This window comes from Perca flavescens, chromosome 13 (assembly GCF_004354835.1).
Source record: "Perca flavescens isolate YP-PL-M2 chromosome 13, PFLA_1.0, whole genome shotgun sequence".
Lineage (NCBI taxonomy): Eukaryota > Metazoa > Chordata > Actinopteri > Perciformes > Percidae > Perca > Perca flavescens.
This window is the reverse complement of record NC_041343.1, coordinates 15,492,331-15,508,565: the sequence shown is the minus strand read 5'-3', so window position 1 is coordinate 15,508,565 and position 16,235 is coordinate 15,492,331. Positions and strand designations below refer to the sequence as shown.

At 41.3% G+C, this 16,235-nt stretch overlaps 1 protein-coding gene across 3 annotated transcripts in view; it reads left to right on the top strand.

Annotated features, from left to right (window-relative positions):
- LOC114566631 (SH2 domain-containing protein 4A) overlaps positions 1-16,235 on the top strand; it is a 27,990-nt gene extending 11,755 nt beyond the window's left edge. For 2 of the 3 annotated variants that reach the window (XM_028595251.1, XM_028595250.1), the window contains exons 3-8: positions 326-867; positions 4,292-4,436; positions 4,623-4,725; positions 5,682-5,720; positions 7,684-7,966; positions 14,909-16,235. In XM_028595251.1, the coding sequence (XP_028451052.1) occupies positions 681-867; positions 4,292-4,436; positions 4,623-4,725; positions 5,682-5,720; positions 7,684-7,966; positions 14,909-15,114 (963 nt within the window). In that variant the 5' untranslated portion in view covers positions 326-680 and the 3' untranslated portion in view covers positions 15,115-16,235. The remainder of the gene's footprint in view (positions 1-325; positions 868-4,291; positions 4,437-4,622; positions 4,726-5,681; positions 5,721-7,683; positions 7,967-14,908) is intronic. The other variant, XM_028595252.1, reaches the window with a different exon arrangement.

Genomic DNA, 16,235 nt, shown 5'->3' with positions numbered 1-16,235 from the left:
AGGAACATGGGTTTGGGAAGGGATGTGTGGTGGGGAGGGGGAGGAGGGCCACTGATGACAGAAACCGTCCCATTCCTTTAGAATCTCCACCCATTTTGGGCTACAGTCAGCTTAGAAACAGGGTTTGGGCTCTTCCGTGTTAACGTAGGGAGGGACAAGATACCAACTGAAACAGTAAAGGACTGACTGGAAGAAAAAGGAAACGTTTATGAATGTGGCAAAGATGGGATCAAGAAATATATAGGACATTGAGAAATATGTAGAACCTATAGAGCACAACATATTCTTCCAAATGTTTCAAGTGTTTTCTGTTTTCTTCTTGTAGATTGTGCCAATGATGACCTGCAAAGACAAAGGAAACTGACATATTTGTAGGGTAGGAAAACTGTCAGCACAAAACAGAAAGGAAACAGTTTTTTTGTGTGTGTGTGCACGTGTGAGATTGTACCTTATGCACAAAGGCGTGTGTGGGAGGATGAGCGTCCACCTTTATTTATGAAGACGAGTTTCTGTGGGTCAATAAGAGGGATTTTAGAATTAAAGAGGCCATGAAAGTCTTTTTCTGATGACATGAGGCTATAAACCAACATTGTTTACCTCAAGAAGCTGCTGGCCAAACGACAGCACCTCCGACCGATTTGCCAGGTGGTACCAAGTTAACCCACCATTCAGCCGCCAGCATGCTGCAGCAGATTTTAAAGGACATGTACATCGACCCTGATGTGCTGAATGCTCTTAATGAGGACCAGAAAAAGACTCTGTTCCTGAAGATGCGCCAGGAGCAGGTGCGGCGCTGGAAAGAACGGGAGGAGAAAGTAGAGAGAGATGGGGGGGACGCTGAGTGCAAGCAAACAAAGCCAAAACAAGGTAACCATGCTACAACACATCAACACCTTTGTGAACTTTTCTTCTTCCTGTTTAGCTGCTGCAACATGGTGCAGCTTCGAGTTTTTCAAGCATACTGACTTTTAAACAAAGCTTTTCACAGAAACCATCTGCCCCCCTTTTTAAGGCTTACATTCTCAATCCTTTTAGTCAAGATGTTTGCTGTGAATTACCTGACCGACAGTTACAAAGCACTGCAGAAGCATGTGTGCATTGGCTTTGACAGATATCCTTTGCTGCTGGATGTACTGTCACTGCTGTAGCTCGTGTATACTGTCACCTCAACAGCTGTTTGCCAAGACAGGCACAGCGTTTACCTGAAGTCCATTTGGCAAGTTAAAAGTTTCCTGAAATACAAACTTGAGCTAACAAACACCAGCTGCTCCACATTAATGTGTCTGTAAGGCAGCATGATACACAGACAGAAACCAAAGATCATTTATACTTCACTTACATGAAGTTCTAAACAATTACGACAGTTTGATGATGTTGGTGGATTAATGTTGACATCACACTCACAGATGATATCAAGTGATGTTAACATTTACACAAGTAAAGTACATATATTATATATGCAATAATATTCACCCTGAAATGAGTGTACTATAAGAGGCATGTATTAAGAGTGTTTTAAGACTTGCTGTTATGATAGATATTTACATAATGGTGAATGTAAAGTAGGTGGCAGTGTGTCTGTATGTGTTCACACGCACATAATTTTGCTGTCGGGCTCTCACTTAGATCATTTTGTTCCCAGTCACACCATACAGGGTAAGCCTAAGAGCGACAGAGAAGAATATTCAGTGGTTCAGAGGTGTCACTCATATCTGGAATGTGCGTTTGATGGAAACTAGATAGACAGAGATGACAAGTTTAAAATAATGTCAGCAAGGGGGGAAATGCAGAAGCAGTGTAAAAAGTAAATGGGTTTATCAGGAACTGCCTACCGCTTAAAAGTGACAGTTGGACTCAACAGAATACATGCAGCAATCAACAAAACAACATAACCAGAAACTCAAAAGGCTGTCCTGAAACTGGTTTGATGCATACTACAGAATCTTGCCCGTCTGCATTTTCTCTTTGGTGGTAGCAAGTACTACTATGACAAATGGGTTGTGTAATGACTCTGACATAACAGTGTTCTGTTTTTATATTCCAAAGAAGGATCACTACTGTAGATGACGTTTGGAGGGATACAGCAGTTGCTAAAACCCCACTTGAATATGACTTAAAGCTAATTAAAAGCACGCTGCAGTTGGTTCATTAACTCTGAGTGACATCGTAATGTGATCTATCTTGTCTTGGCTCATAACAAAGCACTTACTATCAACTGTGGTGCAGAGTGAGAGAACAGTACTCTTTCTATCTCTTAATGACCAATGCAGCTGTCCTTAGGAGGCTGGATGGAGACTGCAGGCTGAGATCACGTGGTCACAACTCTTCTCCACACGGACTGCCCTCGTCTACAGCGCAGAGGAAATGGTGGCTAGTTTGTGTTTCTGTGTAAAAATAGGAAGTGAGTCAACACTCAATCTCTCACACAATTAGCAGGGAGCGAAACAGGAAGTGTGCAGGAAATGTATGTGTGTTGAAAAACAAAGAGAGAGTCAGATTCGATCTGGCTAGCCTTGTGGGCTCACATGCTGAGTTTGTTCATGGGACTTTTGCTGGGGTTAAGCTGGCTTTGACTCTGACTATATGCTGACGTATTTGTGTCCATGTGTTTATGGTATATGCAGACTGGTGAGATTCGCATGACACAGCTCAGTGAAGAGTTTCTGTGACTTTTTTCAGATTAGTCAACCTTGGCTTTGTTCTTAAGATATCGAAGTACATTTAAAACAGTGTCTTAACATCATTTATTACAGAAAGGACCAATGACCTATGCCAACACATTCATCTTCAAAATGTCTCTTTACTCAGCTGACAGGATTCATGTCACCTGACAATGGTGTTGTGATTGTAGCAGCCAGATTGGCTGATAACTTGTTTACCAAGGTGTGCTCTGACGCCTGTTTATTCGTAGTCATCCTGGTATGCCCTGCTACAATACGACCAACAGGGCAGGCTGGCAAAACCAGTTCACTATGAAAGTATGTTGTCCTGTTTTAACGCAACAAACTAAAGTAACTTTATACTTTCCCACATTAGTCACAAAGCAGTGACGTTGCTGTTTGTCGTGAAAGTGTGTGTGCCCTATTGTGTTTGCGCGCATGTGCTAGTGTGGATTCAAAGTCCTCCCAAATATAGACAAATAAAGAGAGTGTAACAACACATCTCATGTATTGGTATTTTAGGGTTCGGAATTGGGATTAGGTTTAAAAGTTTGGTTTCATGTCAGAATTAGTTCAGATTAGGGAATGACAAACAGTAAATGAAATGTATACCTCACAAGTATAGTTATACAGAAACGAGGGCAGGGTTTTCTCCTGTCAACTCAGCTTATATCATCCATATGAAGGTCCTGTCTCATGCATTTGTGATCTGCTGCTTGGGCCCCAACAGCTGTTGCTCCTGTCGGTCTATAAACCAAAACAGCAACCTCAACTTATCAGATACACTGGTGAGGAAGTTGACAATTTTATCTCAGAACGAACAGAGCTACAAGTGATTATATGAGAGACCTGAAATATTTATCTATATAGCATTTGTTCAAATTTGTTTATTAGGATAAACCCCTTGAGATGTATCATCTTGTTTTCGAGGGGGTCCTCAAAATAATTGTTTACAAATTATGACTTTCAATATTCTGAAAAGGTCATTGAATGTAGGCAGTAAGGGTGGAAATCTTCACTGGTCTCATAATTCGATTATCCTGTCAACGATTTGATATCTGGATATCTGCTCCTAAAAAAGACACTTTCTGAATGTAGCGGAGTCTGAACACAACAGACAAAAGGCAAAAACAAAAAAAGCAGTGACGGAAAAATCAACAAGTAACATCAGTAGGCACTAACCGATTGTGGTCTGTCACCTCATCGATGCAGAATCGTCTAGGTCTGCATCACGATGAAATGATTCATTTCAACACCCCTAGTAGGCAGGAAAGTAGTATTTGGATAAAACTACAAATGTTGGTCAAATGCCTAGAGGGCACAAATTACTTCAAAAATCTTTCTTTTATTAAGTTTGATTTCAATGTATTTTCCTTAAAAAATATGATATTGTGTTTTTTATTTTCTCGTTTCTTTAGCCCCTCTTTGAGTAAAGGATATTTGCATAATTTACATTTATAAACATTTTCATGCTCAGTGTTTCAATAGCCGACTAACTCTTATTGTGTGTGTGTGTGTGTGTGTGTGTGTGTGTGTGTGTGTGTGTGTGTGTGTGTGTGTGTGTGTGTGTGTGTGTGTGTGTGTGTGTGTGTGTGTGTGTGTGTGTGTGTGTGTGTGTGTGTGATCTCCAGCCAACAGTAAGAATGTGAGCTGGCTTCTTGGCCGGGATGGAGATGTGGCGGTCATTGTGATCGGGGAGGTGGATGAGCTGAGCTCCAAATTCATCTGCTCAGGACTTGGAGAAAAGAAGGCGCAGAGTCTTCAGAACAATGCAAAGTAATATACTTTTGTAATTTAACACAGACAGGGTTATTTGTTAGATTACAGGCAGTGAACAGCATCTAACATGGAAGTATCTATTAGTGTTTCAGTGTTGTTTACAGACTGTGATTTGAAGGATTATCAGTTTTTTGTTGTTGTAAACTTTATCCTGATATGGCGTGGTCTGATCATGTTTTGCAGCCACCAAACCATCTTGAAGAGCAGAAAAACCACAGAACCTGTCAGAACTGAGAGAGAGAACCTTCCTCCTGAAACACAACCTGGAATTTCACTGAATTTAAAGGTGTGTAGCTGTTTGTCTGTGGCCCTAAGAAACCAAATCATGTTGTCCGTCGTAATGATTTTCAAGCTGGGGAACAAAAATGATTTCATGTGAAACTACTGTCTAGGATTAGGATTTTAGGATTTTATTAGGATCCCCATTAGCTGATACAGAACTGCTGTACTACAGAGCTGCTCATGCTGGGGTTCACACAAGTCAATAAACATGACAACAGATTAGACACTTAAAACCAAAAAAAAACTAATTATATTCAAATCATGAAAGTAAAACTAGTAACTAGTAAAACAGACATATTACTATAAATATTCTTATTTATATCAACTTATATATAGGCCTGTATTCATATACACTAAATTCATAAGCACTAAATAGGCCTATGCATAGAAAGTGAAATCTTACAACTTATTCCTATACATAAAAATATGTCTTCTGGCCTCTTTATTATTTCATCAAACAAACTTGTATATGAACGTAAAGATATAAAAAAAGCTGATATAAATAGAATAGATATATAGAATCACTGGTCAGTCAGACAAACTGTGTGTGTGTGTGTGTGGGTGTGTGGGTGTGGGTGGTTGGATGGATGGTAGGACTCCTTTTTCACGTTATAAGAGATTTGCTGCGTTGTCATGGCAACCTTGCACAAACTGAGCCAGAGCGGGGTCTCATCTGGCCTGACCACGATGGTTCTCTGAGCTAAAGCTGCAAACTGCTCACTCAGTGGAAATATAAGCATCCCAGCCAGAATGATTTTTCTGCAGTCCCATTACCACACCCACAGCACATATATGTTTCTAAAATACGTTTTGCAATATTTTATATGATTAACTCTTACTTAACTCGTAAACTCTTGCTCTGTTCTTCCCTGCTCATTCAAGTACTGAACTGACTCAAAGTTAAGGAGGATGACGTGTCGCCTCTAGTATCATCTAACATGGCACTGTCTCTCCCAACAGGGGAAGTGTGGGGAGACGAGCACATTACTCCCTCTGCCGGTGAGTTGAAGCATCTGCCTGCTCTAATTGAGCTCTGTGCTCTGGGGTTGCATCATGGCCTGTAACACTCGTGTAATGTCTTTGTTAAACCCACAGGTGTCAGTGAGTGAGCATTCATCACCTCCAGCAGCAGACAACGTATTTGTGAATTAAAGTAATTGTAGGTTTTTCTGTATAGATGCTGTTGCAATCCAGTTTTAGCATTTAACCTATTTTTACTGCTCTTAGTATACATTATCAGTGGTTTATAAAGCAAAGAACAGTTTACTTTCTAGTGTCTTCTGCACTAAAAAACATATTTTAAAACACATATATTGCAGCAAGATTTGACGAACAGTATAGCAATCCACTCCTCAGCTCTTGGCTGAAATGTGGCTTTAGTGTGCCTATGTGTCTTTTCATGGCAGTCCCACCCTCTGTGAGCTACAGGAAATAGTGGTTAGGCCAGCTGTCCCCTCACTCCCAGCCTCTTTGCAGATCAGCTTTCTCCCAGCATTCTCCTTCTCTGTGCTCCCGCTCGTCTGAGCTGCTGCACCCCTCGCAGCTCTCTCCGGGGAACAGCTGAACTGAACTGTCCTCCCACTGGCTCCATCATCGCTCCAGCATTGGGTTGTCTGGGGAGTATGCTCTCCATCTCCCCTCGCTTTCTTTCTCTTTCTGTGTTTATGTGCACGCAAATGTGTGGGTGTGGGTGTGCAGGTGACACGCGCTGCAAGAACAGCTGAATCACAGACAAGGCAGGATTTCTGGACTGCCCTAGAACAGATGGTTGGTGAACTTGATCGGGGAATTAAAACGCCAGAGATAGAGAATGCGTCAGTCGCAGATGGATGGGATTGTGGGATAGTCTCTTGAGGTTTGGGCGCGTGAGCTTTCCTCGGTTATCCGTTTTTCCCTCCTCTTTGCCACAGAAGGAGATGTCTCTCCTCACTTCTTATATATACTGTGTGTGTATATATATATATATATATATATATATATATATATATATATTTATTTATATATATAATATATATATATATATAGATAGATAGATAGATAGATAGATATATATATATATATATATATATATATATATATATATATATATATATATATATATATATATATAGATATAGATATATAGATACTGTGTATATATATATATATATATATATAGATACTGTGTATATATATATATATATCTATATATAGATACTGTGTATATATATATATATATATATATATATATATATATATAGATACTGTGTATATATATATATATATATATATAGATATATAGATACTGTATATATATATATATATATATATATATATATATACCCGTATGTATATATATATATATATATATATATATATATATATATATATATATATATATATATATATATACCATAATTTTACAGGCCCAAACACATCTCTGGGCAACCCAGACTGATGTGGCAATGACCATCCACGCCTTAGGAGGTCTCTCCGGTCTAACAGCCTGAGCCTCCCTTTACAAGATTCATTATTCTGTTGAATGTCTTGTTTGTAGGTAGAGTGATTTGTTTCTGGAAACGGGAAAGAGGCTGGTTTGGTGCTGCAGATGTATTAGTGGCTGTTGCTAGTCCTGCTGCAGGTTTTCTCCAGTTGATTTAGAGCGGTAAGGAGTCAACCTGAGAGAGGATAAGAGAGTGAGATTGTTGATTAAGACAGCGTTAGATCAGGAAGGAAGATTAGCGAGGCTGCTTGATTTCCAAGACGCCTTATAATTCTTACTCCACACATCCTTTACTTCATAATCAGTGGTCATAGTTCTGTGTGTTTCATTGTGGCGCAGTGTGGTCATTGGAGAGCTGTAATTTGGTGAATCATTTATCCAATGATTTAATCAAACATGACAGTAATTCCACTGTATGTGAATTAGCTGTCAACACTGATCGCGCTCTTCTGTCCTCTTTTGTCACCCTTCCCTTTGCAGCCTGAGTCGAAGTCAGCCAGTGCGACTGAGGAGAAGTCAGTTCCCCAGTCCTCCATCTGCTCCAGGCCTCCCATGAGAGCTAGCCCTGTCAATGTGAGACCATCTTCTGCAAATGCAGCACCAGGCTCTGTCAACACGAGACCCGGCCTGGCAAATCTGAGGCTGGCCACCGCTGCACAATCCCCTTCCCCCAGCAGCGCTGTCAAAATAGACTCTGGAACAACCAAAGGTGGCCTGCACTCACAGGAACCTCACAAGCCCCAGGAATCACAGGGTGGGAAAGGTGAGTGAACATAGCATCACACTTAGGTGACTGTTCCATTCCCCACAGTCTTTCACTTGCTGACTAACCAAGAGATATACAAAAACATCACCATCACGATGACATCATGGATACACAGCTAACGCAGGCATTCCTGAAATTTGGATATCCGTGAATCTTACTGTATAACTTCTGTTATGTTTTTTAGTCGGATGTTATATTACGAAGAAAGACTGAACACAGATGTGGGTTAGAAATTGAGGCTACATTATTGCAACTAGCTTACATGGCAATCACCACAAAAGAACCCCTTTCCACTGCTTCTTCTCTGTGAGCAATAATGGCTGCAGAGAGCTGAACAGAACCAGTCTGAACAAAGTTCATACTAGACAGGTTTCTCAGTGCTGCAGCACGAAAGAAGGATTTATTTCTCCAAACCTAAAGAGCACGCCAAATACTGCCTCAGCCTGCTGGAATCTTTATGGACTGGCATAGTCAAAAGAGGCCAGCCTAGAAGGGAAAAAATGCTTGTATGACTGGGATTTGTGTTGTGGTACCACATCGCCAACACACACCTGCTCGTTTGGCTTCCCTTTTGTCAAGGGTGCATGTTAGCAGCGGAATTGAAGCGGTCAATAAGCACTAGCTTTGTTGAGGTGCATTGTTCATATAACCAGAAAAATGATCGTGCTAGAGGACAGACTGATATTAGATGAGACCCTGCATTCACCTTTTATCAGTATGTGAAAAATATGTGAAAAGAAGGTCATATGTTGTGGATTGCACACATTGTTTAGGCCACTAGAGACACACAAAAGTTTAAGAGTTTACACAATGTTGTTTGTGCTATTTGGCAGCCTTTGTCGTCATTAAACCAGTAACAACTGGAACTTTGTAATGCACGAACGCATGAGGGGGAGAGTGGTGGCTAAAACTAACCAGTCAACTGCACCCCTCACAGGCATTACATTGAAACAGTTTTCCCCATTTTATTCAGTTTTACACAAACCAGTGGGATGCTGTATCTGTCTTTTTGGGTCTGATATGTGGTCTATGGTATTGCAAATCTCTGCCTTTGTCCATGCAGATGCTCATTGTGTAGATAGGAAGGATCTTTTTCTTCATATCTTAGGCCTCGATATGAATAATATCATTTATAGTTATATAATGATAATGATGACCTGATTTATAATATAATTGTCATTGGGTGTTACAGTATGTTGCACAGATTACTTCTTGTTTGAATTATCATTGTGATTCCCAAGCTTCCTGTCTGAACACAGCACCCAATTTCATGAATTGACCACTCATTCACCATACAGTGACCCAGTTATTTAGAAAACATTAGCAATGAAAGGGTGAAATTAGCACCATCTAGTGGAAAACAATGATACTGTTGAAAAAAAATCCAGTTGGATAGAAAATCTGATCTCCATAAGGTCCCTCTGCTGGAAAAATGTTCATCCTACAGCACATTCACACTGCAACTGTTCCTCTGGGAAGACATTGAGTGGTTTCAGATATGAATCAACAGAGAAGCTTAAATGCAATGGAAGACTTCTTCAGTATTTGAATGTTTTGTGGGAGAGTAAAATGTCAAACTATCATATTCTCTTATGTGGCTGATAAATAATAATAAAAACAGTATACACACACACAGACAGAATGAAACATACATAGCAACCGTGGTTCATCTGCAGGAGCCCTTTTTGTTATTCCCTTGAACACTGATTGTGTATGGTTTGGGTCAATGCCATGCTTAACTAGTCTGGTTTGAAATTAATGCAGAATTAGATACATTGTCAACTTAACATTATCTGAGTCAATTACAATGACTTCCTTCAGAAAAACACCACATCATCAATCTCTGAATATAATGACACAATGACAGATAGTTTATCAAGGCTGAGTGTCTTCTTCATGCAGACATCTTGTGTCTGCATGGGAAAAATGATCAACCCTAAAAACGTTGACTTTCTCCCTCTCTTTGGAGTCTGGTTCCTTTTGAACATTCCTGGAAGTTTATTGTAGATGTTGGGGGCCCGGCAAATCTCTTCCAAAGCCAGAAACAATAGAGCTAACAAGCTCCTAATATTGTACACCAAGAGGCGAAATCCTGGAAGTATTGTTTGCAGATATTGACTGAACTAGACTGGACTGAGCATGGAATATCATAATTAAATAGTAGGGAATTTCTGCTCTTAATACCGTCATGTAAGACATCTGTATGTGGATGCATGTGCAGTGAACTCAGTACTTTCAGGGTGATTTATCAATTGTACCAAGAACAGTTTTACAGAACACACATGACTAAAACCTAGTTATAAAGAAGAAACTAAAGATACAATTCCAATAAATCATGGTTGTGTGTGTGTGTGTGTGTGTGTGTGTGTGTGTGTGTGTGTGTGTGTGTGTGTGTGTGTGTCTGTGTGTGTGTCTGTGTGCGCGCGCGCACCCACATTGGTGGCTGGATATGAGACCAGTGAGCAATGCCAGGGCAGCAAATAATAGACAAATGTAGGCAAAAGGAAAAGAAAGGGATAGGAACAGCTGGTTTGGTGGGAGTTAGAAGTGGGCTGAACACAGTGCAGAATAAATGTGTCTTTGACTGTGGACAAAAAATCCTGACAGAGTGTCTGTCCTTGACAATGGCAGGAAGCTTATTCCAAAGGAGAGGAGGAGGCCGATTAGGATAAGGCTCATGCCTCAGCTGTTTTCTTTTGAATGTGGGTAATGACAGGGATTCCTGCATCCTGTGAGCAGAGACTGTGGCCCACACAACACTTGTAGAAGATGAACTTAATAATCTGTTTTAGTGACACTCATTGTAGTTGCATGTACCCATTGGAGCTGGACTAAACATGTTCTGACCTACAGAGTATAACACTTGAGAAGTTCAAGAAGTTGATTGAATGCCATGAGAAAAATAATAATGCTTTGCTTAAACCAGATAGGACATCATACAACATAGTACCACGTTGAAAGTAACGATGATGATGTAGCTGTCAAATGTCAAGAAAGAGTTAGAGGGATTTTGAAAGTTATGGGATAGAATAAGGTTTTAATTCTATTTGAAGTAATCAACTTTATTGTTGTCTAAAATACAGCATTCAAGATTTCTTAACTTTATAAGTTACTATGTTTACTTCAGTCTAAGAAGCTTTGATTACAGTCAGGTAAAAATCTGATAAAAAAAAATGGTATAAGAAATCATTGTGGAAAAAATAATTTAAACAATGGCATTTTAAGCAGAAACAGTGTTTTTTTTACTTAATGCAAATGAATTGTTAATAATGACTAATCCCTCTTTCTTGCCATTTTTCTCTTCAGTGTCTATTACCTGAAACATCCTCTGTGCTGTCAATGTCACAAGAGGACCTAATTTACTGCAGAGTGCAATGATCTGTGTCCTCCCTCAGCAGGAAACATAACTGTTTGGGGCAGAGGGCGTACAAAATCTGGCTGAAAATCAGTATAAACCAATCTACTCCTTCTAAAAAAAAACTGGGTATTTTTCCTTTTAAAATCTGTAAAAACTGAAAATGATGAGGCTAACCTATAACTTGATGCTATGTTAAAGGTACATGTCATCTGCATAAAAACTAAAGTGGAGGGACATATTATAAGGTATTTTAGGTTTAGGGAGCGAGCGTGTAGAGTGTGTTAACGTGTCATATGATTTTCACATAATGTACGTGAGCATGAAAGTGCATACATTTCCAGCAGCTGGCAATGTGTGTTCATATGTGTATGCATGTGTTTATAAACCCTTCTCTGTCTGTCGGTCGGCTTTCCTCTCCTCTGTCTTCACCTTCAGAGGGAAGGACACACATTCCTGCGCTGCTTCCCGACTCTAGCCCTGGGCGACGCTCAGCCAGAGCTGATAAGTGACAGGGGCCCCAGCCCCCATACAGGAGGGCAACCCCCTCCTGCTTGCTACACACACACGCACACACACACACACCCCTCCTCTCCTCCCTGCCCTTCAGTCCACAGACATGCTGCTCGGGAATTCTGCCCTCTGCCCCACTTCTGCCCCCCCCACCTCCGAGCCCGCCCCCCCCCCCTCCTCCTCCTCCTCCTCTCTTTCTGCCAGAGACGTGGAGGTCTTTAAAGAGATAGATTGGTCTTTAATTTTTGTGCTAGCCTGGTCAGTGACACTGCTTCCCGCCCCCTCCTCTTTGTCCTCCCTGTACATTTACGAGCTGGACTGAGATGTAAGGAGTGGCGTTCCAATGCCCAAATGGGAGATTAATCACTGTTGACGAGTGATTTAATGCGTTTGTGTGTTTTTGCAGGTAGCTTTAATGACTGTTTCTGCTGACAGGGCGAAGAGTGCAGCTGCTGGGGAGAGTTTCAGGCAGAAAGGCGTGGGGTTTCAGCATTTTTTGGGTGTGTTTAGACAGGTTAGTCAGGTTACCTGTGAGAGGGTATTAGGGTTTGGTTCAATATAAATAATATATACAAAAATACATACATACAATATATATGTATATTTTTATTAGGCCTAGCTATTTCAGTCCATGCAAATAACACAAATTCTTCCTCTCCTTCTCTTACTATCTCTCTGTCTCTCTATTAAGCATTCAGCTCAGACCTGCACCAAGGCTCTGAGCTTAAAAAACTCTCTGGCCATGAGTGTGTATGTGCCTGTGTCTGTGTTTGTGCGTATCTCTGAGTTTAACTGCGTGTGTGCTCGGTGCGTGCCTGAATGTGTGTCAGCCTCAATTGCTGGAGCCTATCCAGGGTTTCCGTGGGGACCACACAACACAACGAGACAATCAGAGGCAAGCCCACGCAGTGCGGCGAGAGGACATTAACACAGGAACTGTGGGTCAGGGGGCAGAGGAAGGCAGGGCAAGACAGGGGGAGAGGAAGAGGAAGGTGGAGGGAGGTGTTAGAGCCAAAGGGAGAGAGAGTGAGAGCGAGGAGAGTAAACAAAAATAAACAATAATACAAGCTTAAAGGCAACTTTAGGTACCCACTCTCATGCCTGTGAGAAATTAGGAGCTTTAAGGTTTCCTGGCCCTGGGAGTGCCTGTGTGGTTTTGGCTGTACCCTACCTCTGTGCCCATGTGTGTGATTCTGTTTGCCGTGTTGTTAGTCCGAGATGGCTACATACATGCGTGACCATGAGCAGGATGGCTGTGCGAATGTGCACATTTGTGTTATGTGTGTGTGAGCGTGCACGGACCTGAGTGTAACATAAGAATGTATGTGTGTCTTTTGAAATTCAACTGTTAGAAACTGTGTGTACGTTTGTGCATGTTTTCCCTTCATTTTGTGTGTGTGTGTGTGTGTGTGTGTGTGTGTGTGTGTGTGTGTGTGTGTGTGTGTGTGAGAAAGCTTGTGTGCGTTTGTAGCCGTGCACACGGGCGCTCTCACATATCTCTGTCCCCCGGGGATGACGCTAAAAATATGTGGCTCCTCAAGCCTTCTGGTGTCTGAGCAGCGTCTGTCTGCTCTCCATTGCCGTCCCTGTGGCCCTCCCTCCCCTCCGTTACTCCTGTTCCCTCCATTCCTCCCTCAATTACACCCTCTTCCAAACACAGTACCTCAGCAAGCGTGCATGCACGCACACACACACACACACACACACACACACACACACACACACTCGCACGAACACACGCACACACACGCACGAACGCACGCACACACCAACTACACCCAGCTGTGTCCCTACTATACTTCACTGAGGATGACCTCTGCTCAACCAGAGTGGGAGAAAAGGGAGGCGAATGAAAAGGAGAAAAAAGCAGGTAGAAAAGAGTGAGGAAAAATGTAGGCGCAGTATTTGGAGAGAGGAAATTATCGGCTGGTGTGGGAAGACTGGATTGCTGCTTTTGTAACTCTCATTGTTTATGGTTTTTGGTTTTAAACTGATTTTCACCTGGATTTTATGTTCTCATGCTCCCAAAAGGTGTTGTTTCCAGCTGCAACAAGACATGGACTGCTGTAGTTTACAGTAAACAAGGTCCTCTTGAGACAGGCACAGCCCAGAAAATCATCCTATAATACACAACGAGGAGAAAAACTAAGAGAAAATTAATACTAAGCAATGGTTATGTACTAAAAAAGGAAGTTAAAAGGAAGAGTTTATTTCATGACCGTGCAGTGTATGGCAGATGCAGAGAGTAGCACTTAAAACAAGGAAACCGCAAATGCACTGACAAATAAAAGTACGCAAAAAGGTTTAAATACATACCATTCTGCAGATGGTATTTTTGAATTTTGAGTTTTTAAATGATTAATTTTGAGCCAATTTTGAAATATTCAAAATATACACTCCAAATTCCAATATATATATATATTTTTTTACTTTTTAAAATAAATACATAAATAAAGAATCAAAATGAATCACCGCTGTGTGTATGTCAGTCAGGTTGTCACCCATATGTTAGAACTCTTAAAGGTCCCATGGCATGAAAATGTCACTTTATGAGGTTTTTTAACATTAATTTGAGTTCCCCCAGCCTGTCTATGGTCCCCCAGTGGCTAGAAATGGCGATAGGTGTAAACCGAGCCCTGGGTATCCTGCTCTGCCTTTGAGAAAAGGAAAACTCAGATGAGCCGTTTTGGAATCTGCTTGTTATGAGGTCATAAGGAGCAAGGTTACCTCCCCTTTCTCTGCTTTGCTCGCCCAGAGAATTTGGCCAACCCATGAGAGAGAGACATCACGGCTTTCAAACGAGAAAAGTGGCAGTTGGTCAAGGCCACACCCCCACCCTCCACCTTGCCCCTCCCACTCTCCTCCTCAATAGCTTCAGACACAGAAATGGCACATCCTAAGGAAAGCTCATTGTGGGACTGGCTCTAATGGCTGTAGTTCTGCACCAAAGCTGAATTTCGGGAAAGAGACTTCAGATACAGTATTGGGGGACCACTAAGGTCTATATAAAAGCATCCAAAGAGCACCATGTCATGGGACCTTTAAGGAAATCTGACCCTCTCTTTTCTCAGATATTGTTGCATCAGAAGCATCTCGGAGGGCTGCCTTGGTGAGCGCATCAACCTGCGCAGGGCGCGGCCGGGTGGCTCAGCTGATGAAAACCTTCAGTGCCGAAAGCACTACAACCCCCACACAGACCCCCTCTCGCAGCGTCAAGCCTCCTCTCCCCACCAAGCCTAGCCACTTGCGTCTAACGACCACACCTACTGTCAGGTAATCCTCACACACTGATGCAGAGACGCCCACCAAGCTTCAAGCATCCCAGTGATTCAAATAAAGACACACTGGACAATGTCAGGCCCCTAATGTGGAGCTTCAGCCAGTGGGTTAATTCCCAAAGGTGGAAAAGAATGTAATGTTCACAATGTTGCTGTCACTCCCAAAGCCCAGCAATGGAAATGCTTGAATGTAATGGTTTTATTTTATTATTGGATGCTGCAGTACTGTAAACACTCTTTGTGGGAAAGAAATTCCAAAGCAATTGAATGCAATGTATATGTATATTTCCAGGGAATTGATGACTATCACATTTATTCACTTGGTGTTGATGCTTTGGCATTGTGTTTTTTTTTTTTTGCGTTGTGAACACACATTTTCTTGTCCAATTCAAAAACCCTATAAACACAATATTGTTACTATTGACATTATTTGTATTACTTAGGACCAGACCCAAACAGAATCTGAGGATCTTTTTGTTTTTTTTTGTTTACAGTTTTCAGCAGTGATCTAGAATGAAAATCTGCAGAATTTAGTCTGACTGTTGCTTGTGGTGGAGATGTGTTAACATTCTGAATTTTGTTTGAATTTTTTTGCATTGTTTCTTATGAGACAGTTTGCATGAGCGCATATGCAGATACACGAGTGACAACAGAATGGGCATGGGCAGGCATAATGAGGTGGAATAAGGCACAGTAGGGTCCTCCTTCATCTTGCTGTCTCCTCTTTGGGAATACTCTAAGGTTGTTTATTTGTCACAATGCAATGTATGTCTCCCTCTGCCACCTGGCAGGAGCCTCACTGTGACCTGTTGTGGACCAATGACAGTGCCAAATTCATCGTCTGTCACTCCCAGTGGATCAAGTTAGACAGTTGATGCCAAATATTCCAGTGTTACTCTTCTGCATTTTTTTCAGTACTATTCTAGATATGTGTGGTTGTACATTTGTACTTTTTTACATTTTCTATAGGGGGAAATATGTTTTGTAATGGGATGTTTAACATTACTACGATGCTCACTTGTAAAATGAAACATTTTTATCTTTGATTTCAAGTTTGTATGGTGCAATCAAAGAAACAATAAAATTGTGTAACTTGTACACCTACTCTTAAAAGTCTTAA